Source organism: Carcharodon carcharias, chromosome 12 (genome assembly GCF_017639515.1).
Source record: "Carcharodon carcharias isolate sCarCar2 chromosome 12, sCarCar2.pri, whole genome shotgun sequence".
In the NCBI taxonomy this organism is placed as follows: Eukaryota; Metazoa; Chordata; class Chondrichthyes; order Lamniformes; family Lamnidae; genus Carcharodon; species Carcharodon carcharias.
The window spans coordinates 44,596,327-44,621,891 of record NC_054478.1 but is presented as its reverse complement, the minus strand read 5'-3'; the positions used below and the strand labels follow the sequence as shown (position 1 = coordinate 44,621,891).

Here is a 25,565-nt window from a genome sequence, read left to right as displayed (position 1 = left end):
CATCCTCAGTTCGCTCCCTAGGAGGCAGTCATGGACTCACCAGAGCCCTCCCTTGCATGTCCACCTGGACATCGCCCCCTACAAACTACTTCAGCCCTTGGAACTCCTTCCCGTCTTGGAACCCCTTTCCCCCCAGGAACTCTTCCCCCACCCCTGACTCCTGGACTCCCCCTCCCCTTAGTCCTTCCCCTCCCTGGACTCCACCCGAGCCTTAGTCCTTCCCCTTTCTTGACTCCTTCCTCTAGTCTTACTTCTTCCTCCAGCCTTATTCCTCCACCCTTACTCCCTCCCCTCTCTGCACTCCTTCCTCCCCTGGACTCCCTCATCTCTCTGCACTCTTTCCTCTCACCGGGCTCCTTCCCCGCTCTGAACTCCTTCCCTGACATCTTCCGCAACCCCCCCTACACGTACATCCCCAGTTGCCAGCTTCTCCCCCATTACCCCCTTCTCCCCCCTGTAGTCCCTCCCCCCACCAACTTCACCCCCTGATACCTTCGCACCCACCCCCCATCAACCTCACCCCCCGACACCTTCATTCCCTCCCTCCCAACCTCAGCTTCCCCCGATGGCTTTGTTTCCCCCCTCCCAAACTCAAAGCCCCCACTGCCCCCAACACCTCTTCTTCTCCCAGTCGATCCTAGACCTTCCTCTCCCACCCCCAGTACATCTTCCTCTCCCAAACACAGCTGGACCTTCCTCTGCACCCCCTCAGCTATCATCCGTTGTGAGCATGGTGATTTTCAACTTTCCGTGAGCTGCTTTGCGCTGGAGCCATGTCCATGAGAATCCACCCAGTATGCCATGGGCATTCCTCCAGCGTCCCCTTGCTGTCGGGCTCCAGTATCTTCTGCTCTTTAGATGTCCACGATGTGATCAAGGCCCTGGTGGTAAGTCCTGAATTCTGTACGTCACACTTGTCAAGACATGTTCTGCACTGCCGTGTTTTCCTGCTGATGTGGGCGGATGATCCAGTGTGGGGGGATGATTCTGCTGGCCACATAGTGATATGTAGATATATTACAATGAAATTCCCAATGTCCGACGGTGGAAAACATGGCCCGCCATTGACGGGCTGAGCGGACAATCACAAACTGGTTTCACAACATCATGAAACCATTATTTGGCCTTCTTGCCATATTGTCCACTCACGTAGCCAAACACGCCCAATGCCAGCGGGCACGAAAAATTCCACCCATAGTATATGGTATTGAAAAATTAATTTGGAACACAACTTAAACTCACTGTAAGAGTAGGACTTGGCACAGAGGCAGCAATTAATTAAAAATAACTTTAGCACTGATAAACAGAGGGTTATTTTTCACAGGGAGAACAGTTAGTCCTTGGCATGGATTTTCAAAAAGATCATTGGAATGTGAAAAGTCTGGAATCATTTAAGAAACAGTTAGATGCAACAATGAGAGCCAGTATAAGGCTATATAAGTATATAAAAATGTCATATTTATTTTCCCCTCCCTCCCCCCAGTACTAGCAATGGACTGTTGGGTATATTTCTGGTTTAATTTATAAAGCTTGTTTATCTACTATTTGATGAGAAGTTCATAGAATGTTTCTGGGATAGTTTTTTTTACAACATGTTGTGGAGCCAACCAGAGAGCAGGCTATACTAGACCTGCTATTGTGTAACGAGGTGGGATTAATTAATGATCTCATAATGAAGGCGTCCCTGGGTAGTAGCAACCATAATATGATTGAATTTTACATTCAGTTTGAGGGAGAGAGGAGTGGGTCTCAGACTATGTTTTTAAACTTAAATAAGGGCAATTATGAGGGCGTGAAAGCAGAGCTGGCTAAAGTGAATTGGCAATTTGGGTTAAGAGATAGGTCAATAGAGATGCAGTGGCAAACATTTAAGGGGATATTTCAGAATACACAGAATAGATACATTCCAATGAGTAGGGAAAAGTCCAAGGGACGGACACACCATCTGTGGTTAACTAGACATATTAAAGATAGTATCAAACTTAAAGACAAAGCATATAATTGTGCAAAGATAGGTGGAAGGTCAGAAGATTGGAAACAGCAAAGGATGACTAAAAGATTAATAGGGAATGAAAAGAATTAGAGTACAAGAGAAAGCTAGCCAGAAATATAAAAAGCAGATACTAAGGGTTTCTATAAATATTTAAAAACAAAACAAGTTAACAAAGTGAATGTTGGTCCTATAGAAAGTGAGTGTGGAGAATTAATAATGGAAAATAAGGAAAGGGCACGTGAATTGAACAGGTATTTTGCATCAGTCTTCACTATAGAGGACACAAGTAAAATCCCAGAAGCAGTTACAAATCAGGAAATGGAAGGGAGGGAGGAACTCAGGAAAATTACAATCACTAGAGAAGTGCTACTGAGTAAATTGTTGGAGCTGTGGGCTGACAAGTGCCTGGGTCCTGATGGACGTCATCCTAGGGTCTTAAAAGAAGTGGCTGGTGAGATAGTTGATGCATTGATATTAATTTTCCAAAACTCCCTAGATTCAGGAAAGCTCCATTAGATTGGAAGACATTAAATGCAACTCCATTATTCAAAAAGGGAGGAAGGCAGGAAGCAGGGAACTACAGGCCAGTTAGCTTAACATCTGTCATTGGGAAAATGTTAGAAGCTATTATTAAATAAGCTATAGTAGGGAACTTGGATAAGTTCAAGGTAATCAGGCAGAGTCAACATGGTTTTGTGAAAGGGAAATCATGTTTAACCAACTTATTGGAGTTCTTTGAGGAAATGTGCTGTGGATAAGGGGAAACTGGTAGATGTACTATACTTAGATTTTCAGACGGTATTTGATAAAGTACCACATCAAAGGTTATTGTGGAAAATAAAAGCTCATGGTATAGAGGATGACATATTAGCATGGATAGAAGATTGGCTAGCTAACAAAAAGCAGAGAGTTGGCATATATGAGTATTTCTCTGGTTGGCAGGATGTGACTAGTGGTGTACCGCAGGAATCAGTGCTGGGACCGCAAACGTTTACAATTTATATAAATGACTTGGATGAAGAGAAGTATGGGATGGTTGCCAAATTTGCTGATGACACAGCGATAGGTAGGGAAGTAAGTTGTGAAGAGGACATAAGGAAGCTACAAAATGATATAGACAGGTTAATGAGTGGACAAAGATCAAATGGAGTATAATGTGGGAAAATGTGAAATTGTTTATTTTGGCAGGAAGAACAAAAGAGAAGCAGATTATCTAAATGATGAGAGGTTGCAGGGCTCTAAGTTGCAGAAGGATCTGCAGAGGGTCTTAATGCATGAATTGCAAAAGGCTAGTTTACAAGTACAGCAATTAATTAGGAAAACTAATAGAATGTTATCATGTATTGCAAGGAGAATTGAATACAAAAGTGGGGAGGTTATGTTTCAGTTATACAGAGCATGAGTAAGACCACATCTGGAGTGCTGTGTCCAGTATTGGCCACCTTATTTAAGGAAAAATATAAATTTATTGGAAGCAGTTCAGAGAACTTTACCAAACTAATACCTGGAATGGGCGAGTTGTCTTATGAGGAAAGGTTGGACAGACTAGGCTTGTATCTGCTGGAGTTTATAAGAGTAAGAGGCGACTTGATTGAAACATATAAGATCCTGGGGCATCTTGACAGGGTTGATGTGGAGAGGATGTTTCCTCTTGTGGGAGAATCTAGAATTAGGGGTCACTCATAAAAATAAGGGGTCACCCATTCAAAATGGAGATAAGGCAATTTTTTTTCTCTCAGAGGGTCGTGAGTCTTTGGAACTCTCTTCCTGAAAAGGCAATGGAAGCAGAGTCTTTGAATATTTTTAAGGCAGAGGTGGATAGATTCTTGGTAAACAAGAGATTAATAGGTTATCAGAGTAGGCAAGATACAGATTTTAGGTTACTGTCAGATCAGCAATGATCTTATTAAATGGTGAAGCACATTCAAAGGGCTGGATGGTCTACTGGTGCTCCTTGTCCATACGTTCATATGTATTTTTTCACATGGTGGAATCAAGGTCAGCCTTGAGTTGTCAGACTTTTCTGAATCTATTAAGCAGCTTTAGCTAGTATTGAAGATTGGCAATTCTGGTGAAAATTAGCCAGACAACCCTGTCCCAGTGATCCTTTCTGGAATTCTGTATTGGTGGACATTAATGAGAAAAAAAAATCAGAAAATCATTATGGGGGAATTAAACGTATGAGGCAGAATTTTACATTCCCTGCCTATGGCTTTGCAGAGGGGATGGGGCAGTGCGGGGGGGGAGCGGTGGTGAGCACTGGGGGGCCCGTAAGATGCTTCGGATGGCCTTCCCTATATCTTTCCTCCTGCCCTAACCTCTTCACAATTTTACAATGGGATGGGTAAGGCCGAGGCCAGCTGGCCTGCCCTTGTCCCAGTTGGGTCCCTTAAGTAGGCAATTAATGACCACTTAAGGGCCATTTTCCACCCAGCCTCAACGTTTAGGCCTGTGGGACGGTTCAGGGGTGAAGCCTGGAATGTCCCTCTGCGTAGGCCTCAGATGGGAAGGGCGGGGATGGCTACTTTCAACATCAGGCTTCCCTCACCCCATCCCACAAGGTCTGCTCCCATGGGCGCTCCCTCCCACCCCCTACTTCCAACCTCTCCACCAACATCCACAACCCTGTCTTCCAACTCTACTTCCTGCCCTGAGAATCCCCCATACATACCTAGTCTTGGGGTCTGGGACTTAGACTCTGGGAACTGCTTGTAGTCCCAATCCTGTCCACTGCAGCTTCTGGCGCTGCAGGGAGCTGCTGGCCAATCAGATTAGCTGGCAGATCTCTGAGGTGGACTTCCTTCCTAGTAAGCGGCAGAAGTCTCATCCCCAGCCAATAAATGCTCCTTGAGAAATGCACAAAGTACATATTCATTCATGTTTTTGGAATGTCTAATGACCATTCAGCCACTGGAAACCATTGTTCCTTATTTATTCTCTCTAACCTTTCTATCAAGCCTCCTCTTGACTTATTTGCTCTAATGAGGACAATGCCCAGCTCTCCAGTCTACCTATCCACCTGTAATCCCTCAACCCTGGAAGTATTCCAGTAAAACTCTTCCACACCCTCTCTAAAGCCTTCATATTCTTTCTAAAGTATGGTACCCAGAATTGGACAATACTCCAGCTGAGACCAAACTAGTGTTTTTATATAAGTTTAGTATAACTTCCTGGCTTTTGTATTCAATGCCTCTATTTATAAAGCCCAGGGTCCCATATGTTTTATTAAACTGTCCTGCCACCTTCAAAGATTTTTTTTGTATGGGATGTGGGCGTTGCTGGCAAGGCACAAATGCCCCAATTCTCCCTGTTCTTGCACTCTCTTTAAAATTGTACCATTTAGCTTGTATTGCCTTTCCTCATTCTTCCCACCAAAATGTATTGCCTCACACTTTCCTGCTTTGAATTTCATCTGCCCTGTGTCCACCCATTCGACCAGTCTATCCATATCCTCTTAAAGTCTACTATTATCTTCCTGACTGTTTACTAGTTCCAAGTTTTGTGTCATCTGCAAATTTCAAAATTGCACCCAGTATCCCCAAGCCCAAATCACGAATGTAGAACATAAAGAGCAGTTGCCCTAATACTGAATCCTAGGGAACACCACTGTATTCCTTCCTACAGTCTGAAAAACAATCATTCATCACAACTCTGTTTTCTATTCCTCAGTCAATTTTATATCCATGTTGCTACTTTCTATTTTAACCTAAGGGCTTTAATTTTGCAAATAAATCTAATATGTGGTATTTTATCAAAAGCTTTTGGCTGAGCTCCCAGCTTCACAGAGCAGGCAGCTTCACTTCAGCTTCACTGAGCTGACAACTGCTCCTGGGTTTTTTGAGCTCCAGCTCCTCAGCAGCACTGAGCAACTATTGTCCTTCAGCTTGGTGCTCCCATTGCTCCCCCAGCTGTTCCAACACTCGTGTTGATATGCCCCTGCCATTTCCTCAGCCAGACTAAACTTGTCACGGGGGGCTGGTTTTCGTGCCACTCCCAGGTCCTGTGGTCGGGCTTCCAAGCTAAAACCCTGGTCAACTGGTCATTCTTTCCCCAAGCGTCAAAGGGAACCTGGAGCACAGCCTGTCCCCATATAGCCCCTTTTTATGTTATACCCGACTCTCTAACTCCTTAATCATATAGGGAGCTTTGTTTTTGGTTACTCTCCCTTTCCCTCTTGTAGGCATGTACCTAGGTGTTACCTGAGCCATCTCCTCTTTAAAGGCCATCATTGCTTCATTGCATTTCTATGTTGTATATATATATGTCTGAGCGCACATACTACAACAACGTCTACAGCCCCGATGTTGTAAATTGAGTTCTTGTTGTCCAGACTGAGCAGCCAGAGTTTCAGACCTGAAAGGCCAGCTTTTAAAAAATAGGAACTGTCAGCCTAATAGTTCTAATTCTTGTAAAAAAAAACTGGTCTTTCAGGTCATTTTCACTGGCAGTTGCTGTGCTGCTGCTCCAAACTTTGGGCAGCTTCATTGTTCCGAAGCCACCAAGCTGCCCTGAGGTCAGCAGCAGCAGTTACTATTTGCAGCAGCTGTAACAGGAGTGCTCTGGGTTGAAAATCTGGCCAGAAAAAAGTAAATTAAATCCCTGGAGTTGTTTTAGAGCTTATAAGGTGCTTTGGAGGGGAGGGGGGGTGGGGAGGTGGTGGTGGGGACGGCAGGGGGTGGGAGGTGACTTCTACGGTTTGGTACCGCAAAATTAAATACTTGTCAATATTCTCTTTTGAATTTAAACCTGCATATTTAGCAGTCTAAATTTTCATTATACCCTAAAGTAGATTCAATTCTGATGACATGCTGCGTTGATGTACTAGGGGTTTGAGAATCTTAGGCTTCATCAAAATAAATGCAAGAAACTAAAAACCACGAATGATGCAAAACAGGGTGTTGACTCACCAACTCATGTTTTATCATTCTTGCAAAGTCTGGGAATGAAAACCCTATTTGTCACTAGGAGATTGCTTAAAGGAAGGTTTACAAATCTCTACTCTATCCTAGGTTCACCCCACTCTGCTAAATGGCCTACTCCTGCTTCTAATATGTATGTTTGTATGTCATTCTGGATAGATGAGATGAGCTGTGCTAGGTGGACTTTGTCATCCATAATTATTTTGCAAACAGAGGGTGGAGTTCTGCTTATTTTGTTGCTAATGCAAGGTTAATGTGAGCAGGCTTTGTAGAGTGAAATTGCTATAGCAGGGGTGCCTAATGGGCTCATAGTGAATCAGTAACCTGTTTTACACTGCATATGATTCTCAAGAGTCTTTTCCATTAACTTCAATATTGTCCTTTTGTCTAGTTAACTATTGTCGCACCCTATCATGGTGTTTTTGAGTTTTTTGAGGTATTGAAATATCGTGATCAAGTTATGTTGCATAGCAGATATTAAAAATGTATTGTGTTGAGAAGCAGCAATCATCAGAGTCTTCAGACTTGTTGATCAAGAAAACACAGATACAATTGTGAGCCATTCAGTCTTTGTCCTCTGGCCTCTTAAAAGTTGTGTAGCACAAATACACCTGACGAGTCCAATGTTTCTCAGTGACTGTGAAGAACTACATTGTTCAATGATTCCACCTTATTTGCTCAGGGGTCAGTTGATCTTTCCACCCGGTGAGAATCCAATTACACCACTTCTATGAAATAATTATATGGAATAATATCATGCACTTGGGCCCGGAGAAAGTCTTCTATTCTTCTACGGAATGGAAAAGATCTTGTGTAGTTTATTTGGGTTGCAAGTATTGAATTTTTCCCCCAAATATGAATTTACTGTCACTGTGTCCATATGATGCAATGTGCAGAACATGTTAATGAGTCATGAGAGCTGAGGCAGTCACCGAAATCAGTGTTATCACCTGCACAGTGTTATAAATAACAAATGGGATATTTTCCTGTCAAATTAATGATGGCTAGGATTTTATGGCCCCTCCCGCTTGGCAGGATATTACGGTCCCGCCGAACTGAATGGAGATTTAAATGGCTTGTCGCATCCGCCGGGGGGAGACACGCCATGGTGGGGCCATAAAATCCCAGCCAATATTGCATGATACTGTTAAAATAAAATTTGTACTCTCCGATTTGATTACTAGTTACGTTGGGATCAGCTATATGGCACAAACAAACTAATACTGCATTACATCATTGCTGCTATTAATATTAATGACTCATGCTGTAGCAGGCGATATTGTAACCAGATGCCAACAATGGGTGTTATCATTTTACTAGGACCTTTCAGTAATTGTTTGGTGAATCTTGAAAGGGGAAAAAGATCATGTGTGATTGAGGGGGAGGGTTTTAAGTGGGGGGTGGGGTGGGAGGGTGGGGGAATAAAGGGCCCGGAAACAGGGGAAGCACCAGGGCCCATGATTCCCACCTTGCGTGGGATATAATATTCCGTTTTTTAACTTAAATTCTTAGGTGTAGCACAACTTGAAGTTCATTGCCACATGCCAGATTTCAAAAAGAACTGCTGAACTTGATCAAACTCCAAGTCTCAACCTCTCATGAAGTGCAGTTTTCGGATGAACTTAACGATGTTACATTCTTACACACGACTGAAATCCTACATATCAATATTTAAATATATAATTTTGTAAATGTGCAGCTAGGCAGAATTCGTACCCATATGCTTAGTAAAATCTCACTTCTGTCTGCAGAGGTACTAACACAAGTAAAAAGCTCCCTGAAATGAATTAATCAAGAAAGCAAACCACTTTGTTCCTTGGAACAACAGATTCTATATACACTTCAATTAAAAATACAACAAGCTATTCAATCATTTGGCATAGTTTCTGCTGTCCAATTGTCTATTCAGTGACTTTGAAAATAATTTCTGAACTTGAATTGCATAAAAGCAGATACATTTGTTGAATCATAGAAGAGCCAGATAAGTTTACAGGCTATTTGGCCCACCTGCTTTTTAAAACCATATAAAACTAATGCTAAGATCTCAGCATGTCATTTAGTTTTATAATTAATATTCATTCTAGCTGACTCTCTCCATTACTACAAATCCTCAGTTCCAAAAAGTACAAAGCATTTTAAACGAAGATTCTGCATTTAAAAACGTGGGGGTCATTTTTAACTTGCCACTAGAGTGTAAAACCAGTATTGTGGTTTTTTTTTAATTCATTCACGGGATGTGGGCATTGCTCTTTACGTCAACCTTTATTGCCCTTGAGAAGGTGGTGCGGTCCATGTAGCGTAATCACATCCATAGTGCTATTAGGAAGGGAGTTCCAGGATATTGATCCAGGGAAGGAATGGCCACCCATTATAGAAACTGTCTCATTTTCCTTTGTTGTTCCTGATGTGATTGCTGTTGATTAGAGCTTGCTGTGCACATCTTGGCTGCAATATTTCCCTCTATCACAACCGTGACTACAGTTCAAAACCCACTTATTTGGCTATGAAGCACTTTGGGACTTCCTGAGACCATAAAAGGTATTAAATAAATGTAGAGTCTTTCTTTAAAATTCTTTACACTTGATAGATATGACCGTTAGTATGAACAGGGCAGTTCTGCTAGATTGAACATCAATGCTAAGATTGACAAATACGGTAAGATTTTAGTGTTAGTTTTAGTTGTGGGCCAATTAACCTGTCTTATAAACATCTACGTGTCTTCTTTGGTTCAATAAATGTGGCTGTATTTACCCAATTCTGATTCAGAAACTAATTCCAATGTCACCGAATAGAAGTTGAGATAGCAGGAACTGTGACAAATGTTGGCATGGCTTTTGTTGTATCATTAAGTTGCATGCGAAATCTTTTGATCCAAAGAACAAAGTGCTTTGCTTCCTTGATTGATTAATTTATGAGAATGTTGTAACTGTGTTTTTGAACTGCAGACAGAACTTTTTTTGTTAAGTATTTGGGTGTGAATTTATGTCCTCACATTGTGGAATCACAATCCAAGTTAAATAAATCATTTAGTCATCATTTTCACCATTTTAAAACCTGAATCATTTCAATAAAAAGTTAGATGAAGAAATGGAGGTGTAACAGGTTTGAAGAGCTGTTTTTGTGTTCGTATGTCTGCAGGTGATGATTATATTTAGCCAACAAATGACATTCAATATTAAAATATTGTTTAAAATATTAATAAAGCTACAACATCCTTAATAATTGATAAACCACAGATGAAATTACACATCTAGTCGAGTCCCTTGACATTTTGACAGGGACAAACACATTAGTCACATGAATCTTTAGATCCTTTGCCAATCAATTCTTTGAAAATGCAGTCTTTGAAGCTGACTATTAGCTATGTAAATTGTCCCCTTTCTAAAAGTTGACTGAGGAAACGATGAGCAGAACTTTTTGTCCCACAGGCAGGCGCACGCCCGACCCGAATGGGGCAGGCGAGTGTCCCCATATCATCACGCAATCTCACGGTATGTCGCTCGGCGGACGCGCACAAGAGGCAGCAGCGTGCTCACCGACAATTAAAGGGCCTATTAAGGCCCTTAATCAAGTAATTAAATTGAATTTTTCACTGCCCATCCAACTGTTCTGTTGGGCGGCCTTTGCATTTTTAATGAAACCTCATCCACGGGCGGGATGAGGTTTCAGGCCGTCAATAAAAAACCAATAAACCTTCCAGTTCTGTCGAAGGGTCATGAGGACTCGAAACGTCAACTCTTTTCTTCTCCGCTGATGCTGCCAGACCTGCTGAGTTTTTCCAGGTAATTCTGTTTTTGTTTTGGATTTCCAGCGTCCGCAGTTTTTTGTTTTTAAACCCTTTTAAAACTCATTTTCCACATGTCCCTGTCACAGTCACATGTGGGGCCATGATTTCCTTATTTTTGAGTTCTTTAGTTTTCAGGTTAGAAATCGTCAGCTCCCGGAGGCAGCTCTGTGCCTTCAGGGAGCTTTCACTAAGCGCACCCCAGCGCATGCGCACACTTCAGCGCTTGTGCTCCTCCCGACCTCACCCTGGTAGCGCTGAGGTTATCAGTGCGCATTTCACGCTGGCTGGCCATTAATTGACCAGCCAGTGTGAGATCGTGGTCGGGGCCCGATTGCCAGCGGTGGACCATCGCAAGGCTGCTCCCAGCCCGTCCCTTCACACCTGCCCGAGGGGAAAATCCTCCCCAATGTGAGTTACATATTCAAACTCAAAAAGGAAAAGAAGGTAGAATTGTTCATACGTGCAACATTAGTCAGAAAAGGTGCAACATTGGCCAAGATTTTCCCATCGGCGATTTGGGGGCGGGGCCCGCTCGCCAATGGGAAAGTGATGTGGGATGACGTCAGGAGGAACCCCTGATGTCATCCAGGTCCCTTTAAATTTTCAGGAAGGCGAGCGGACAACGAAATCAGCTGTCCACCCGCCGACCTGTCAATGGCCAATTAAGGCCATTGACAGGCTAATTAAGATTGTTAAAGACCTGCCCGTCCAACCTTAAGGCTGGCAGGCAGGCGAGGAGCCCCAGCGGGATCCAGATTATACATGAAACTTTATCCACTGGCGGGCTGAGGTTTCATGTCTGTTTTTAAAAAGTTTCATAAAGTTTATGTGTTTCTTATTAACATGTCCCATCTCGTATGACATTGTCACATGAGGAGAGCATGTTAATAATTTTAATATTTTTCTATTTTTGGAGTTTTTTTGCATGTCAGTAATCTCCCTGAGACAGCACTTAGCCTCAGGGAGCAGTGCGCTGTTTCATGCGCATGCGTGAAAAAGCGCACTTTGGCAGATGGGGAATCCCTCCCCACCCTGCACAGGAAGTGCATAGTGCTTCCTGTCGGGCAGGCCACTGGGCAGGCCTTAATTGGCCCGCCCACTCAAAATGGCAGCGGGCCCCATTTCGGCAGTGGAGTTCGGCTGCCCAACCGCTGCCGAGCCAGTAGGGCCCGCCCGCCCACCAAGGGCAAAATTCTGCCCATTATATTTGCATAATATTTGCAGTCAGCTGTAAAGCAAAAGTGCTTGCTGCTGCCCTAAAAAAAGATTGCCCATATAGTTCTATTAATCTCTTGTGGCATGGATTTCTCCTTTTCTAATCTTAGTTCGAGTCTAGTGCCAAGTTAAGGTCAGAAGGTATCCAACAACAGCAATGCTATTAAGCAGGGTAAGCCACCATTCACATTGAAGTATTCTCACATGCAGCAAACGAGGCGGTAAAATGCACTGATTATTCTTCATTTTTATAAATTTTACAGAGAGTGAAATAAATGAATGAGCCATATATATTAGAAGTTGAAATATAAAAAAACAGACTTAAAAAATTATATTAAAAAACATTGAATTTTTTTCAAGGTGGAAAAATAATTACACAAATATAAAATTATTTTTCTAGAAGCAGAGATGTTTTTCATCAGATATTACATGATTAATTAGTACATTGTTAAAAATCCAGTTACGTCTTATTAATAAGCTACAACTTTTTTGCAGGTTTTCAATTGCAATACGGCGGGTGTTAAGGGGGAAGTTCTGGTTAGTTCAGTGTTTTCTAATTGATAGCAATCTGGGGGGGTTTTCAACTGGACACCCTGTGAAGAGGTGTAGAAGCACTGACAGCAACTTATGGATTTTCATGTTGAACTGCACATGTGTGGACTCCAGAAGTTGTTGTCAGTTCCAGAGGAGTAATGGCAGAAAATGCTGACAGTTTCATGACCATTACCATTGCAATCCAGGCTATCATTTTATTTAACATTGCATTTTTAATTTTTCCCCATAAGACTGAGCTGAAACTTGCAAATCCTGTTGGCTCAGGAGGCTAAAGTTTGTTTGGATTCAATGACAGTGTAAGGGTTAAGTGAAATTTAAGTTTATTTCAGAAATTTCAACGTGGGTTTTAGTTTGCAAATTCACCGAACTGTTACCATACAGAATGAGGCCATTTAGCCCATTGTGTCTGCATCAGCTCTGCCAAATAAGCAATTCACCTAGTGCCATTCCCCCGCCTTCTCCTCATAACCCTGCACATTCTTCCCTTTCAGATAACAATCCAGTTCCCTTTAGAAATCCTCAGCTGAAGCTACCTCCACCACACCCTTAGGTAGTGCATTCCAGACTATAACCATTTGCTGCATGATAAGCTTTTTCCTCTTATTGCTGTTGCTTCTTTTGCCAATTACTTTAAACCTGTGCCCTTTGGGTGTTCAGCATTGCCTGGGGCAAGCATTGCCAGTAATAGAATCCACCTAATTATACATCCATTTAAATGAATGGAAGGAAAGCTGGGAGGGTAATATTTAACGCCTAGGTGGTTATGGCTAAAACGTTTCCCTTCAGTTTCACAAATCAGCAGATAATTTAATTGAGGACATAGTAATGAATGTATATATAATTAAAACCTCAGCAACATTGATTGTCATTATGTCTGTTTTTGAACAAGATTTAATGTGATATGTGTATATTTAAAGTTATAAAGATCAAAATATCAAAAATCATCACACACTACGGAAATAAATGCTGACCAAAATTTGAATGCTTTAAAGCTGCTTTGGAAGATTATTTCTTACCATAAGAAATAATAACATAAATAATTACACTGAATTAAGAATAATGGCAAACAGGAGAATCACATAAAATGTATGAAACTGAATGTAAGTTCAAAATGATAAATAAAAATGAGAAAGAACAACTTGCAAGCACAATTAGGAAGAACGCAAATAAATGTTTTGAATACATTTATATTTAAAAACTAGAGGGAAAATATGTATCTTCAATATAGCAGTGAAACTGAGAGATGGAAGCAATATGCATGACAGAATGGTGATGAATCTCAGCTCATGCTTCAGCAAAAACAGAATTACCTGGAAAAACTCAGCAGGTCTGGCAGCATCGGCGGAGAAGAAAAGAGTTGACGTTTCGAGTCCTCATGTTCTGTCGAAGGGTCATGAGGACTCGAAACGTCAACTCTTTTCTTCTCCGCCGATGCTGCCAGACCTGCTGAGTTTTTCCAGGTAATTCTGTTTTTGTTTTGGATTTCCAGCATCCGCAGTTTTTTTTGTTTTTATCATCATGCTTCAGCAAGCTTGTCCAATGAGCAGCTGAGCATTAGGACAAAATCTTTCCACGGGGGTGGGTTCCAAGGTGGGACCAGGAGAAATTTCATGGAGGCTGGCTGGGCCAATGCTTTTCTGCCTTCGGGTGATCTTTCTGGAGGCAGGCCGTCAGCTGCAGAGGCTAGCCGCCTGGCAGCTGAGCATAGCCAATCTGCATAATTGAGGGCCCTTTGGTGGGCTGATTGGTCGGGCTGCTGGGGTTTTCCCTAATGGTGGACACACCAGGTGCCTGGAGGTGGCTTGCCAGTGGCTGTCTCAGGGGGCCCAGTAGGCCTCCTACACTAAACCCCCTCAACTGGAGCTGCGGTCAACAGGGGGCAAAGCCACTGCCGTCATCCATCCTGTGGAGGAATTTCCCCTCCACAGTGGTGGCCTGTAGCTGTGGCCAATGCTTATTGTACTAAATTGTCACCTCTTCAAAGGGCGCATCAAGATGAAGGCGCCTTCTTGTTCACCCTCCGACAGTTTCAGTGCCCAGCTTTGCTGGTGAGGCCATCCTTCTAAGGCTCCAAGCCCTCTGATTGGACATCCTGAATTGGAGAATGGGACTCTTAATTGCTGTGTCTCAGTGGATCTCCCAGGTGGACACTGACAGACGGAGTAGGATCAGAACCCGGAAATGGTCCTGATTCACGCCCATAGCCAAAGAGCAGATAATTCTGCCCCAGAGAATTAAAAAGTCCCAGGCTTAATCTTGGCAAATGCTTAGGTGGTTTCAACTATTGACAGGAATGCGACTGTACCTCAGTGGTAGGAGAGGCACAATGGAAAATCATTTAAATTTGCACCCCTGAAATTGAATAGATCGTCATTTAGTGTGTAAACATGGTTTGGTTTGCGTTCTTTCATTTCTGGAACTTAGATTCAAGTTCAATTTAGATTAACGGGATAAGGAATTTCTCTTCCACAAGTTATAAAAATCTTGAATGAAATCTGTTCAGACTGTATCAGATCAATTTTTAGCAAACAAGGATTAACAGAACAAAATTGAACAGTTTGAGACTAACACCAAATTGGTAATGCCACCTAGCATGCCTACAAAATAGCAAGTTAGAGAAATAGAAATAGACAATGTGAATTATATCACAGCAATGCATGCTTTGTGAACAAATGAAAATTGTTGTAAACCATCTTCTTGAATAACAATGCCTCCTTTAAGGTACATTTTTAGGGCATAGTTTTAATGCACATCTAGCAGCACTGAACTGATCTGGGATAGCCTGATGTTGACATGAGTAGATAGCAGAGTGAAAAATGGTCTAATTTGCATACTGGTATTTCCTACCTTGATTAGCACAAACCAGAGTAATGGGGGAAGAAATCGTACAAAAAGTTTAACAAAAAATTGCAATATTCATAATATTTCATGCCGTTGTTTAAAGCCTTAAAGTTTCATAAAAAATGTTCATGAATATTCAGAAGGTATTTTGAGTTATTTTTGACTAGAGTGATCAATATTGGGAAGTACGGAAGTACCCACCATAAGGTAGTGCAGTAGGAGAATCTACATCAACGCATGTTCCATTAATCATGTTCTTTCCATCTGGACACAAACATGTCACACCAGTAGGGTTCAGCAAACAAAGCCAATCACAGTTCCTTTTGCTGCAAGGATTTGGTACTGTGGAACGGAAATAAAGCACCTGTTACTAACAGCCTAAATGATTCAAAGCATTCTGATGCATTCTATTCATACTTTGTTTTGTTAAGTTAAACTGTTACTCACAGTCTTGCTGTTTGTACTGATGGAACACCACTGTAGCCGAGGCATCATTGAGCCCAGATACCAGGTATTCAAGGTGAGCGTGTCCAAATTTGTGAACTTTAAAAACACGACTGTTGGTGTGTGTCATTCCATAAATATAATCTTCAAATACATCAATGCTGAATGGACTTAGGAGACCTCCAAAGAAAAATTTGCATTCTTAAATATTTACTAACTTGAAAAAGGACATAGTTAAATTAACTATCAGTGCCTAGTTTTACTTTTGAAATCAGAAAAATTAATGAATTAAGAAAGTGAAATTTGTGCTACCTTGTTTAATGCTGGCAACAGCAACAGGATTACTGCCATCAAAGCGGACACTGCCTATAAGTGAAAGCTTGGCATCTGCCCAATATAAACGTTGGTTGAAATGATCAAGAGCCAGCCCTTAGGAAAGGAAAAAATATATGTTTAAAAATGATTACTATAATTGTAGCATTAACATTTTTCTGTTTATGGATATATTTTCCATGACTTTCATCATTGTTAGACTGTCCAAGGTTTGCTTTTAATTTTAGAGGCATGTATCTTCTTTTCTTGAGATTAACAGAAACAGAAAAAAAAACTCATTGTTAGTACATATTATTCTGAAGATGTATGTTTAAAGAAGCTAAATACAGATTGTTAAATATATGATTTAAAGGGGCAAAATATATTCTCCAGAAAAATCTGTATTTGATTAGAATTATCAGCATCATTCATATATTCAAGTTAGATTAAAGTGCTGAAAGATTTATTACAGTTTAACTTCCTCGCCTGGCACTGACAGGAACAATATAGATGCAATGCAGCAAAATCAATGAAGTACCAGGATATTTGATATGCCCTCATTTAACTGGAGTATGTGGATGTAGGGCACGACTGGAGTTACATTGGGTGCTTTAAAGATCCTGAGACAAGGTCGCACCCCGCACTTTCTGGGCCTTAAGGTCAGTATCAATGTTAAAATGGAAGCCCATGGGAGACCTAGAAAATTCTTGTTCTCTGAGGGCAATGAATGCTTACAGTGCTCACATATATTAAAGATTCTACCTCCTGTGAATGAGTTTGTGCCAATTAGCAATGTCTGGGTTGGCAATACTACCCAAACAGCAGTCTGGACAATCATGCCAAGGAGAGAGTTGGTAAGAGGCAAGTACTGTGATGCCAAACAGTAGGTGGAAGAACAGAAAAAAAAACATTGTGCACATGAGGAATGATGTTGTGGGAATAGGATAGTCATATAAAAATGAACATGGTTACTATTATGTAAAAAATACCAACAGTATTCAGCAATTGTCCAGATTATCTGAAAGATTAAAAGTAAAGACATATCTTGAAAAAAAAAACAGCCTGTCCTTAAGACTCATCATGCCTAATAGCAGTTCAGGAATGAGTAGCAGTAAACCATGAGGACAATATACCCCTGTATTTCAACCAGTACTATTCGGGGGCACAAAGTCCCCTTAGAGTTATTTTCATGAAATATATATTGTTGCATATTCTGCAGGCACCAGGAAAGCCATGGAGAAAGCTCAGGCACAGTGATATTCAGGAGCTAAGTGTGAACAGTGAGGCCGACAACTGGGCCAGGCCTCAGGTCCATTGCCAAGGAAGAGAACAAGGATCAGTCAGGGTTCCTGCACTTGATCACTATCCCGTGATCTTCTGGCAAGTGTGAGTACATGGAAATTGCATGAAGACCAGGCTTGGCTGTGACACTCCTGTAGTTGGTAAGGCATCTGACTAGTAATGTCTTGGCTGTTTGTGAAAATTGACAGTAAGTGAGACACTGAAGCATTGCTCACGCTGAAGGAACCAGACCTATAAAGGAGGAAGAAATTAAAAAAGAACACAAACCTGTGAAGAAGTTCAAAATAATGTGTTGCCAAAATAATACCTTTTTAAAGTACAGAATGCAGTCAGTATACAACTCGAACCACGAGTACGAGACACATATAAATATTAAAAGTGTCTTCTAGTCCCAGTAATAATGCAATTACACCTGAGGACAGTGTTACAGTAATGAGTTTTATAAGATTATTATGCTTTGGGACTGTATTTTTAAATTTAGGGTAAAATAAAGAGGGTCATGTGACCTGTTCTGAAGTTTGCCTAACAGTAAACCTGGGTGGTTAGATTGTTAGCGATCAAAGGAAGACTTAGATTGTTTTACTGAGAAGGTGCAAGGCATTTATGCTTGGAGACAATGGCAGCAGTCTGTGTATTGACAGTGGTGACTCTGGGCGAATCATCCCAGATTTCCGCTAGGTGAGGTAGTGGCCGTGAAAAAAGTCATTTTACCCGTCGGCTGCAGTGGCGGGTTTTCACACTGTACTGCCGCATTCCTGGCACATCCCACCTTATTAATAATGCATTCATGGGAAACAATCCGAATTGTTGGCAGGCAGGCTCCGATTTGCCCGCCACGCCTTGACATCAGCACTTCCTCGCTCCGGGCGCCATATTTAAAGCATATCAGGCACGTCCTACTTCATGTCTTCAGACCAGGACTGCTCTAGGCGACAGGTGGCCCCAAAAGCAAAGAAGACAGCAACCCCCAAATTTAGTGACAACTCTCTGGAGCTCCTGCTGGATGCAGCGGAAGGCCGTTGTGATATCCTCTACCCCCACCCACCCACTGATTACACTCCCATGCAGCACCTGTGCCCGTCCATCACGAGGCTCCGCCCACTTTCAATTTCAATAACCCTGGTAGTCGTCAAGTTTCTGATCAGCTCCCCTGTCCTTTCCCCTTCCCCAGATACCCATGTCCTTTTCCTCACACTGTCAACACCTTCCACCCCTCCACCATCACCTACCAACCATAACCCTTGTCTTTCCAGGATGTCCAGGTGAACATGCACGTTCCCTACCTTCCTGAGAATCCCACCCCCATTCACATTGACCTCCCCAACCTGCTCCTTCCCACCCCCAAGGTTCGTGTCTGCCTTTGAGTCCCCACCAACCACCCTCGCCATCCCTTCCACTGGCTACCGACACACCCTCATCCTCTCACCCTTCTGGATCCCTCTGCCCCACTCACCATTCCCTCCTACCTCGCCCATCCTCAGTTTTCTCCCCAAGGAGGCAGTCATTGACTCCACGGACCTCTCGCTTGCACCTGGACACCTGCCCTTACTCCCTCCTCCCCCCAAATACCTTCCCCACTTCCAAAATCCCTCCTCCGCCTGGACACCTTCCTCCCCATCCCGGACATCTTCCCAACCCGACATCTTCCTCCCTCCAAGCTCCTTCTCTCCACCAAACTTTCTCCCTTACACCTACCTCCCAATTTGCAGCATTCTCCCCGTTACACCCTCCCCCCCGTACACCCTCCTCCCCCTCCCAACCTTACCCCCACATCAGCTTTGTCCCCCCTCCCAACCTCACCTCCCCGACACCATTGTTTCCACCCCTCACAACCTAACCGCCCCCCCCAAATGCCTTGTCCTCTCCCTCCCAACCTCACACCCTAACACCTTCATCACCCCCTCCCCATCTTCCTCTCCCCATCAAACCTAGACCTTCCTCTCCTATTTACAGCTAGACCTTCCGCATTCCCCCTTGGTGATCATCCATAGCAGCCCTTGGCCAAGATCGTGATTTTTAGGAGCCAACCCAAGGCATCAACAGAGACCTCCCACCTTCAATGAGCTGCTTCACAGTGGAGCCATATACATGAAAATCCACCCAACATGCGATGCACGTGTTCCTCCAGGGTCAGCTAGCTGTGGGGCTCCAGCATCTTCCTCTCCTTGGATGTCTGTGATCTGAGCAAGGCCCTAATGGTAAGTCCTGTCTTCTGCATGTCACACTTGTCCAGACATGTTCTGGGCCAGCATATTTTCCTGCCGGTATGAAACCAATTTCTGCCCCTCATGTCAAGTTGTTTCCCCGCCCCCTTGCCATGACCCCCATGAGACCAGATGATTCTGCCAGTCTCCCAAAACCCCAGAAGGTGTTGAAAGTATCAGGTTATAAAGAGTAGTGCTGTAAACTGTCCATTTACTTCCAAGGTGAAGGAGAGCTGGGGTCAAGAATAGCTAATCAGCATTTCTACCTGAAAGCAAGGCTAATGCATTTTACATTACCAGGGGAAGATTGTGGAGGAAGCCATTTTTAAGATCAGGTTACAGGCTTCCATACAAATTAATGAATATCACAGACAGTAGTTTTGTGTGACCAGCAGAAAGAAGAGCTTGCGTGACTTTGCAAACTCTCACAGCCGGATGTGGGAGGGAGACGTTTGGACCCATCATTCCCAGGATTCTGGAAAATTCGTCTTGGCATGGCCAGAGGGGAAGAATCATTAGGACAGGCTTTACTGTTGGTAGTGGCTTTAGGAAACAATATGAAAACTAAGGGAAGTGCCTAAAGGTAGTCACTCAAAGGTACTACTCAGTAAAATAGGGAAAGGTGAATCCATTGGAAGCCAGGAGCAAATGTGGACTGTTTACTATAAGGACTGTAATCCTGTGGAGAGTGTGATCCGTGATAAATATAAAAGGGGAACATTCCTTTCTGTGGTTTAAAGTTTAAGTGGCCTACAAGCATTGTGTTTAGTTATTAGTGTTTTAGTAATTTGTTACAGTAAATAGCTTAAAACATGTAGTATTGTTGTGTCATCCTTTTCAGTTATTAACTGGATGTCCGAATTTCATTTTACATGTTACCAGTCTCTACAGAGATCGTAACAACAGTTAACCTGGCATTCAATGATGTCATGCCAGGTGGCAGTCCAAAGATTCCTGGTATCAACATCATTATTTGTGCACAGTGGTCCCTGATCTGAATTGATTGCTTGTTGTCTGTAGGAGCAGTTTATTTTCAGTGGAAGGTTAGGGAAGAGGCAGGAGTGAGGTTAGCGTACAGCTTTCCTTCTTAAAGAGTGAAGCTGTTATTTTAATACTATTGAACAGAAAACTGGAAATGACTGAACAATGTGGCAAATCACCTCTTTAAAGATCCTTGTTTGTAGATGCTTACTGGAATGATGTCAAGGACAAGAAACTATTGGTGTGAGGAGAGACCTGGGTTACAGGGACTATTTCCACTGGATAATAAAAGGCTAAGAGGAGATTTAGTAGATTTATTTTAAATTATGAACAGTTTTGTTCAGGTTAATGATCTGTCTGGGGAATCGGTGACAAATGGTTATTAATTGGAAATAATTGCTAAGAGACTGGAAAGTTCAGAGAAATCTTTTTATACAGAGGATTGTTGGAGCACAAAATGCCTTGTGACGCAAAATGTCGAGCCAGGGATTATTACTTTTTTTTAAGGGAATAAACAATAAATACTTGAAATAGGGGACAATGCAACATTATGTGAACAGTGCAGCACAGTTGGATTAGCTTCAGATTGTTCCTTAAAAGAGGACATATGGTTTTATAGTTAGAAGTGGGGGAATGAAATGTCCACTCTGGGACATAAGGAACTTCACATACACCAGAACTTTACACTGCTTAGCAAGAGGCTATCAACAGATTAAATATAGTTTTAAAAAAAACACAAAAGAAGTGAGATCAGATCAGGAAAAAGTTTAGCCACAGGTTATCTGGCATGGTAAAAGGACCAATATTTCACTGTTATCAAATAGATGGACAAATTAATCACATCACGCTTTTCTCTCAACATGTAAGACTATTACTAAAACTATGACTGAAGCTTCATGCCAAGCCTCACAAAAAGTTATTTCCAAGCCCACGCTAAAACAGGGCATATTGTTTTTCATATAAAATCGAAACTGCTATTGTATTATTATTTGGATGTGAGATCCTCTAATCCAATCAAACAAAACAACCTGTGTGCAAGAGGCACATTTGCTTCCTCAAACACGCTGCGGATGGACAGTAGACAAGTGGTTATCATGGTAAGTGCTCTTGAAACATGCATGATCTCACCACTACTGCTTGAATTGTACAATAATGCAACACATAACAAGATGGACCATTAACTCAATCTCAACAAGCTATGCTCAATGTCTTATTGCCTGATAACAAAGAGGCAGTGGACCAGAGTCAAACTAAAGGCCTTCATAAAACTCCAGGTTAGTATCATCATTGCCCTATTATTCTCCTTTATCCAACCCACTCACTCACTTACACATGAATAAGATCTGGAATACCAATATGACATATGGGCCGTAGCTTCTTAGTTCCAGGGTTTTGAATCTGGGGTACTTCAAAAATCTGCTGGGGAAATACCCCTAACCTTGGAAGTTCCCAGGTAAGGATTGCACAGCAGTTGCCTGGGAAGTGCAAACTTCCCATTAGCAATTGCCCTGCACTGGGAATCATCCGAAATTGTGATTTAAATCGCAAACTTCGGATGGTTCTGACTGTGCTACATCAATAATTGCCCAGAGCAAGTTAGAAGAATTGAAACCACTTCTAGCTTCTGAGTAACTATTGTACAGATCCACAGTGACTCCCCATGGGAGTGCCCTCACATCCCCAAACCCCCAGGGGATTCCACCCATCACCTGACTGCTCTCCGCACCCCCCACTACTCCCCCTCACGGAACTCCTTCCTCCAGCACAGGCCAACCCCCACCACAGGACACCCCAACACCCCCTCTACGCACCCCCCCCAACCATGGGATCCTCTCCCGCACCCCCCACCACCCCCCACAACGGGATTCCCCCACCACCCCACAGGACTTCTCCCAATCCCTGCCTACCCCATCTTGACCTGACCAGACAATCCCCCAAAGCCTGGTTCAACTAACCCCGTGACCACCCGGCCCCCAACCAAGCCCAGCCTAGCCTGACCCACTTTAAGGCCCGGCCCAGCCCAACCCCACCCCACACCAAGGCTCGGGTCAGCCTAACACCCCCCCCCCATCCCCTTTAAGGCCCAGCCTGACCCAGACCAACCCCACCCCCCTAGGCCTGACCTGGCATGAAGCCCCCTCCCCAAGGCCGGATTCAACACCCTCACCCCCCCACAAACCCGACCAGACCTGACCCTAAGGTACAACCCAATCCGACTCCCTCCCCGAAATTTCTCCCCACAAAATCCGCTCCATCACAAAATACCCCATTAAAATCCCACATCCCCCACCACCCCCAACCCGCACCACCCCCCTCCCACCACCCCCAACCCCGCCCAAATCATAGCCTATTACCTTAGGCATATACCTTCTCCAAACTTGGCTGGACCTAAAACTTACCTGGTTTATGGCAGCTAGTGCCGTAAAAAAGGGGGTGTGGCCTCCTGGCATCCGACAGAACTGTACTTGACGCTAGGTCCTGGGGACAAGCTGCGCTGCTCGGATCTCACCCGGCCTGAGTCGGAAGGTCAGGCGAGACAGGAACAAAAAAAAAAATTTGGATAAGAAAGTAGGAGTGGAGTGGCAATCAGAGTCGGATTGGCCCTCCGCGGAAGCTCAGGCTCTGTTTTTTCCCCGCCCCTGGTGAACTGTGCATTGCCTGGTGTTAGAGATGTCCCTTGTGATATATTGGAATGAGCTTGAGGTAGTTAAAAACACAGGGCTATGGTGAACTTGTCTGCTATTGGCTGTGCTGTCCTTGTGGCAGAGATAGCACATTATCTCTGGCTCCCTGCTGAAGTGGAGTCTGTAAAGGTAACTTTCATCAGATATTCCCAAGTAGTTGTGCTTGTACCAATGCACATGGCTGCATGGGTAAGCGCTGACGGAGCCAATACCCTGTTTCAATTAACGGTGCTTCCAGCCATCTTTCCATTCTCTGTTTTCCTTCTTCAAGTAACACAAGACAGGATAATCCATCGGAATTCGTTCTCCCAAAATTTTGATTGTAGTAATAAGAATGAGTAAAACCTTCTACAAATAAGCAATCCATTAAAAAACTCACAAAGACTGAACAATTCCATTGTCACAAACTCAGAGCTAAATTGGGAAATTAATACCTTTTGTTGATTCCTATTCAATGAACATTGATTTTTCTTTTGAAAGATGTTCTTGCAGGTTTTGTTCAAGAACACAATAGACTAGCCAAAAGATCAACCACATGGAAATAATAGGAACCTCTGCTTGATTTTCCAGCTCCACATTTTGGTAGCATCAGCTATGCTGACCAGAAAATCAGCCCGACTGCATTTTACTGCTCTCAATGATAAACAGACTATTCAAGATAGTGATTGGGCTGTCTTTCAAAGATTTCAACCAATCTGTGCACCATTTTGGATACTGAAATTTGAAGGAAACCAGGAAGATTGTTTTGTATTGCTATCAACAACCTCCACCTCCAAACCCCACCCCCACTCTCGCCCTATTTACATCTAAACGTTTGATCCACCAACTTACCACTGGTTGACTACCAAGACCTTGATTTGGGCAACTGGAATGCCTGCTGGGAATAGATGATGGCCTTGCTGATAAATGCAGTTCAGGATCAAATGATGCAGTAAAGACCTCAATGCCATTTGTGTGTCTACCTGTTGCTCAGCCCTGCCACAAATCATAGGTGTTACAAGGAGGTGATCATTTCCAGAAATGTTTAAAGGAATAAGTACAAGCTGCAAGCAGGTCTTATGCACATTTTCACAGCAGTGACTGTGTATTTTGAGCCTGAAAGACTTTCAATATTTGATCTCATTGCAACTGTAGGCATTGCAAGAAATATTCCCTTCTCCAGTAAACTGCTGCTCCCCTTTACTCCTGATCCTTCCACCCGCTTCCTTTTAACATCCTACTGGATCAAGGTTTACCAACACTCCCATTTAGTATTGCACTTAGAACTGGAAGCTCTTTCATTCAATGCGAACAAGGCCCAATCACAAATATTTATCAGGCCCCTTGCTGATTGCATAGGCTGGGAAGAGCCCTACATACACCCAATTCAAAAATTGCCCCTCGTTATGTTTAAAGTGAGATCAGCAATTGGTTCATTTTATGTTACAGACATGCACACTACCTGTAGGCCACTGCAGGTCCTTATGTATGAGAATTCTTCGCAGAGTCCCATCCATGGCAGATTGCTCTATTTTGGGCTGCTTACCATAGTCTGTCCAATACATCATTCTGTAATCATTCCAAATAAATGTATCAAAACAATATAGTTAAAATAAACAGAATAGCATGACCATTTTAATCCACAGTTCCCTTTAACAAATGAATTACAAAATTAAGATTAGATCGCAAACTGTGTATTGTTGCCTGTTATTTACTATAATTATGAGAATAATAACAACTATTTAAACAAAAATAGATAATTGTTTGCATCAGCCACATGGTCTAATTAATTGTATCCACAGACTTTGATAGTCCATGCCATCAATTAATCAATTAAATATTCCATGTGACGCCAACTCCCCAAAAGTGCTACATGTGATTTTAATTCTGACTTAACATTGGAAAGTTAGCAGAAGTGCCAGAAACTCTCAGGATTGTAATTGTAGCTACACTGCAGAGTTTGACAGGGGTGGGGAAGGGGATTGGGAGCTGATGTTAGACATCAGGTATTGAAGAGCCTCCAAGGTGTCCCACGTAGGGTCTTGAGCTGACATTATACTTGAGCCCACACCCATCACAAGACACCATCTTGGTAAAGGAGCTAACGTTTGTGCTAGGAACACAGAATTGTGAATGGCATTAATTGCCACTTAAATTGGTCACCAGCACTTATGAAAACACTGCATGGCTTTTTGGTGCATTGAGATGGACCTAACACCCCCTCTCCAACCAGATGACTAGGAGTAAACAAGCATTGAATATCACCTTTTACTGTTCACTTGCTGTTGGAGGTTTGAAGATGACTTCTGAAACACAAGGGACATTCTGGGACATGTTATAAAGACTTTG

At 42.8% G+C, this 25,565-nt stretch overlaps 1 protein-coding gene across 1 annotated transcript in view; it reads right to left on the bottom strand.

Moving 5' to 3' along the window:
• LOC121284946 (low-density lipoprotein receptor-related protein 1-like) overlaps window positions 1–25,565 on the bottom strand; it is a 1,922,347-nt gene that overhangs the window by 60,531 nt on the left and 1,836,251 nt on the right. Inside the window, exons 78-81 of the mRNA XM_041200912.1 lie at window positions 24,679–24,785; window positions 16,067–16,183; window positions 15,758–15,934; window positions 15,512–15,652 (exon numbers count right to left, since the gene is read on the bottom strand). Coding sequence (XP_041056846.1) covers window positions 15,512–15,652; window positions 15,758–15,934; window positions 16,067–16,183; window positions 24,679–24,785 — 542 coding nt within the window. The remainder of the gene's footprint in view (window positions 1–15,511; window positions 15,653–15,757; window positions 15,935–16,066; window positions 16,184–24,678; window positions 24,786–25,565) is intronic.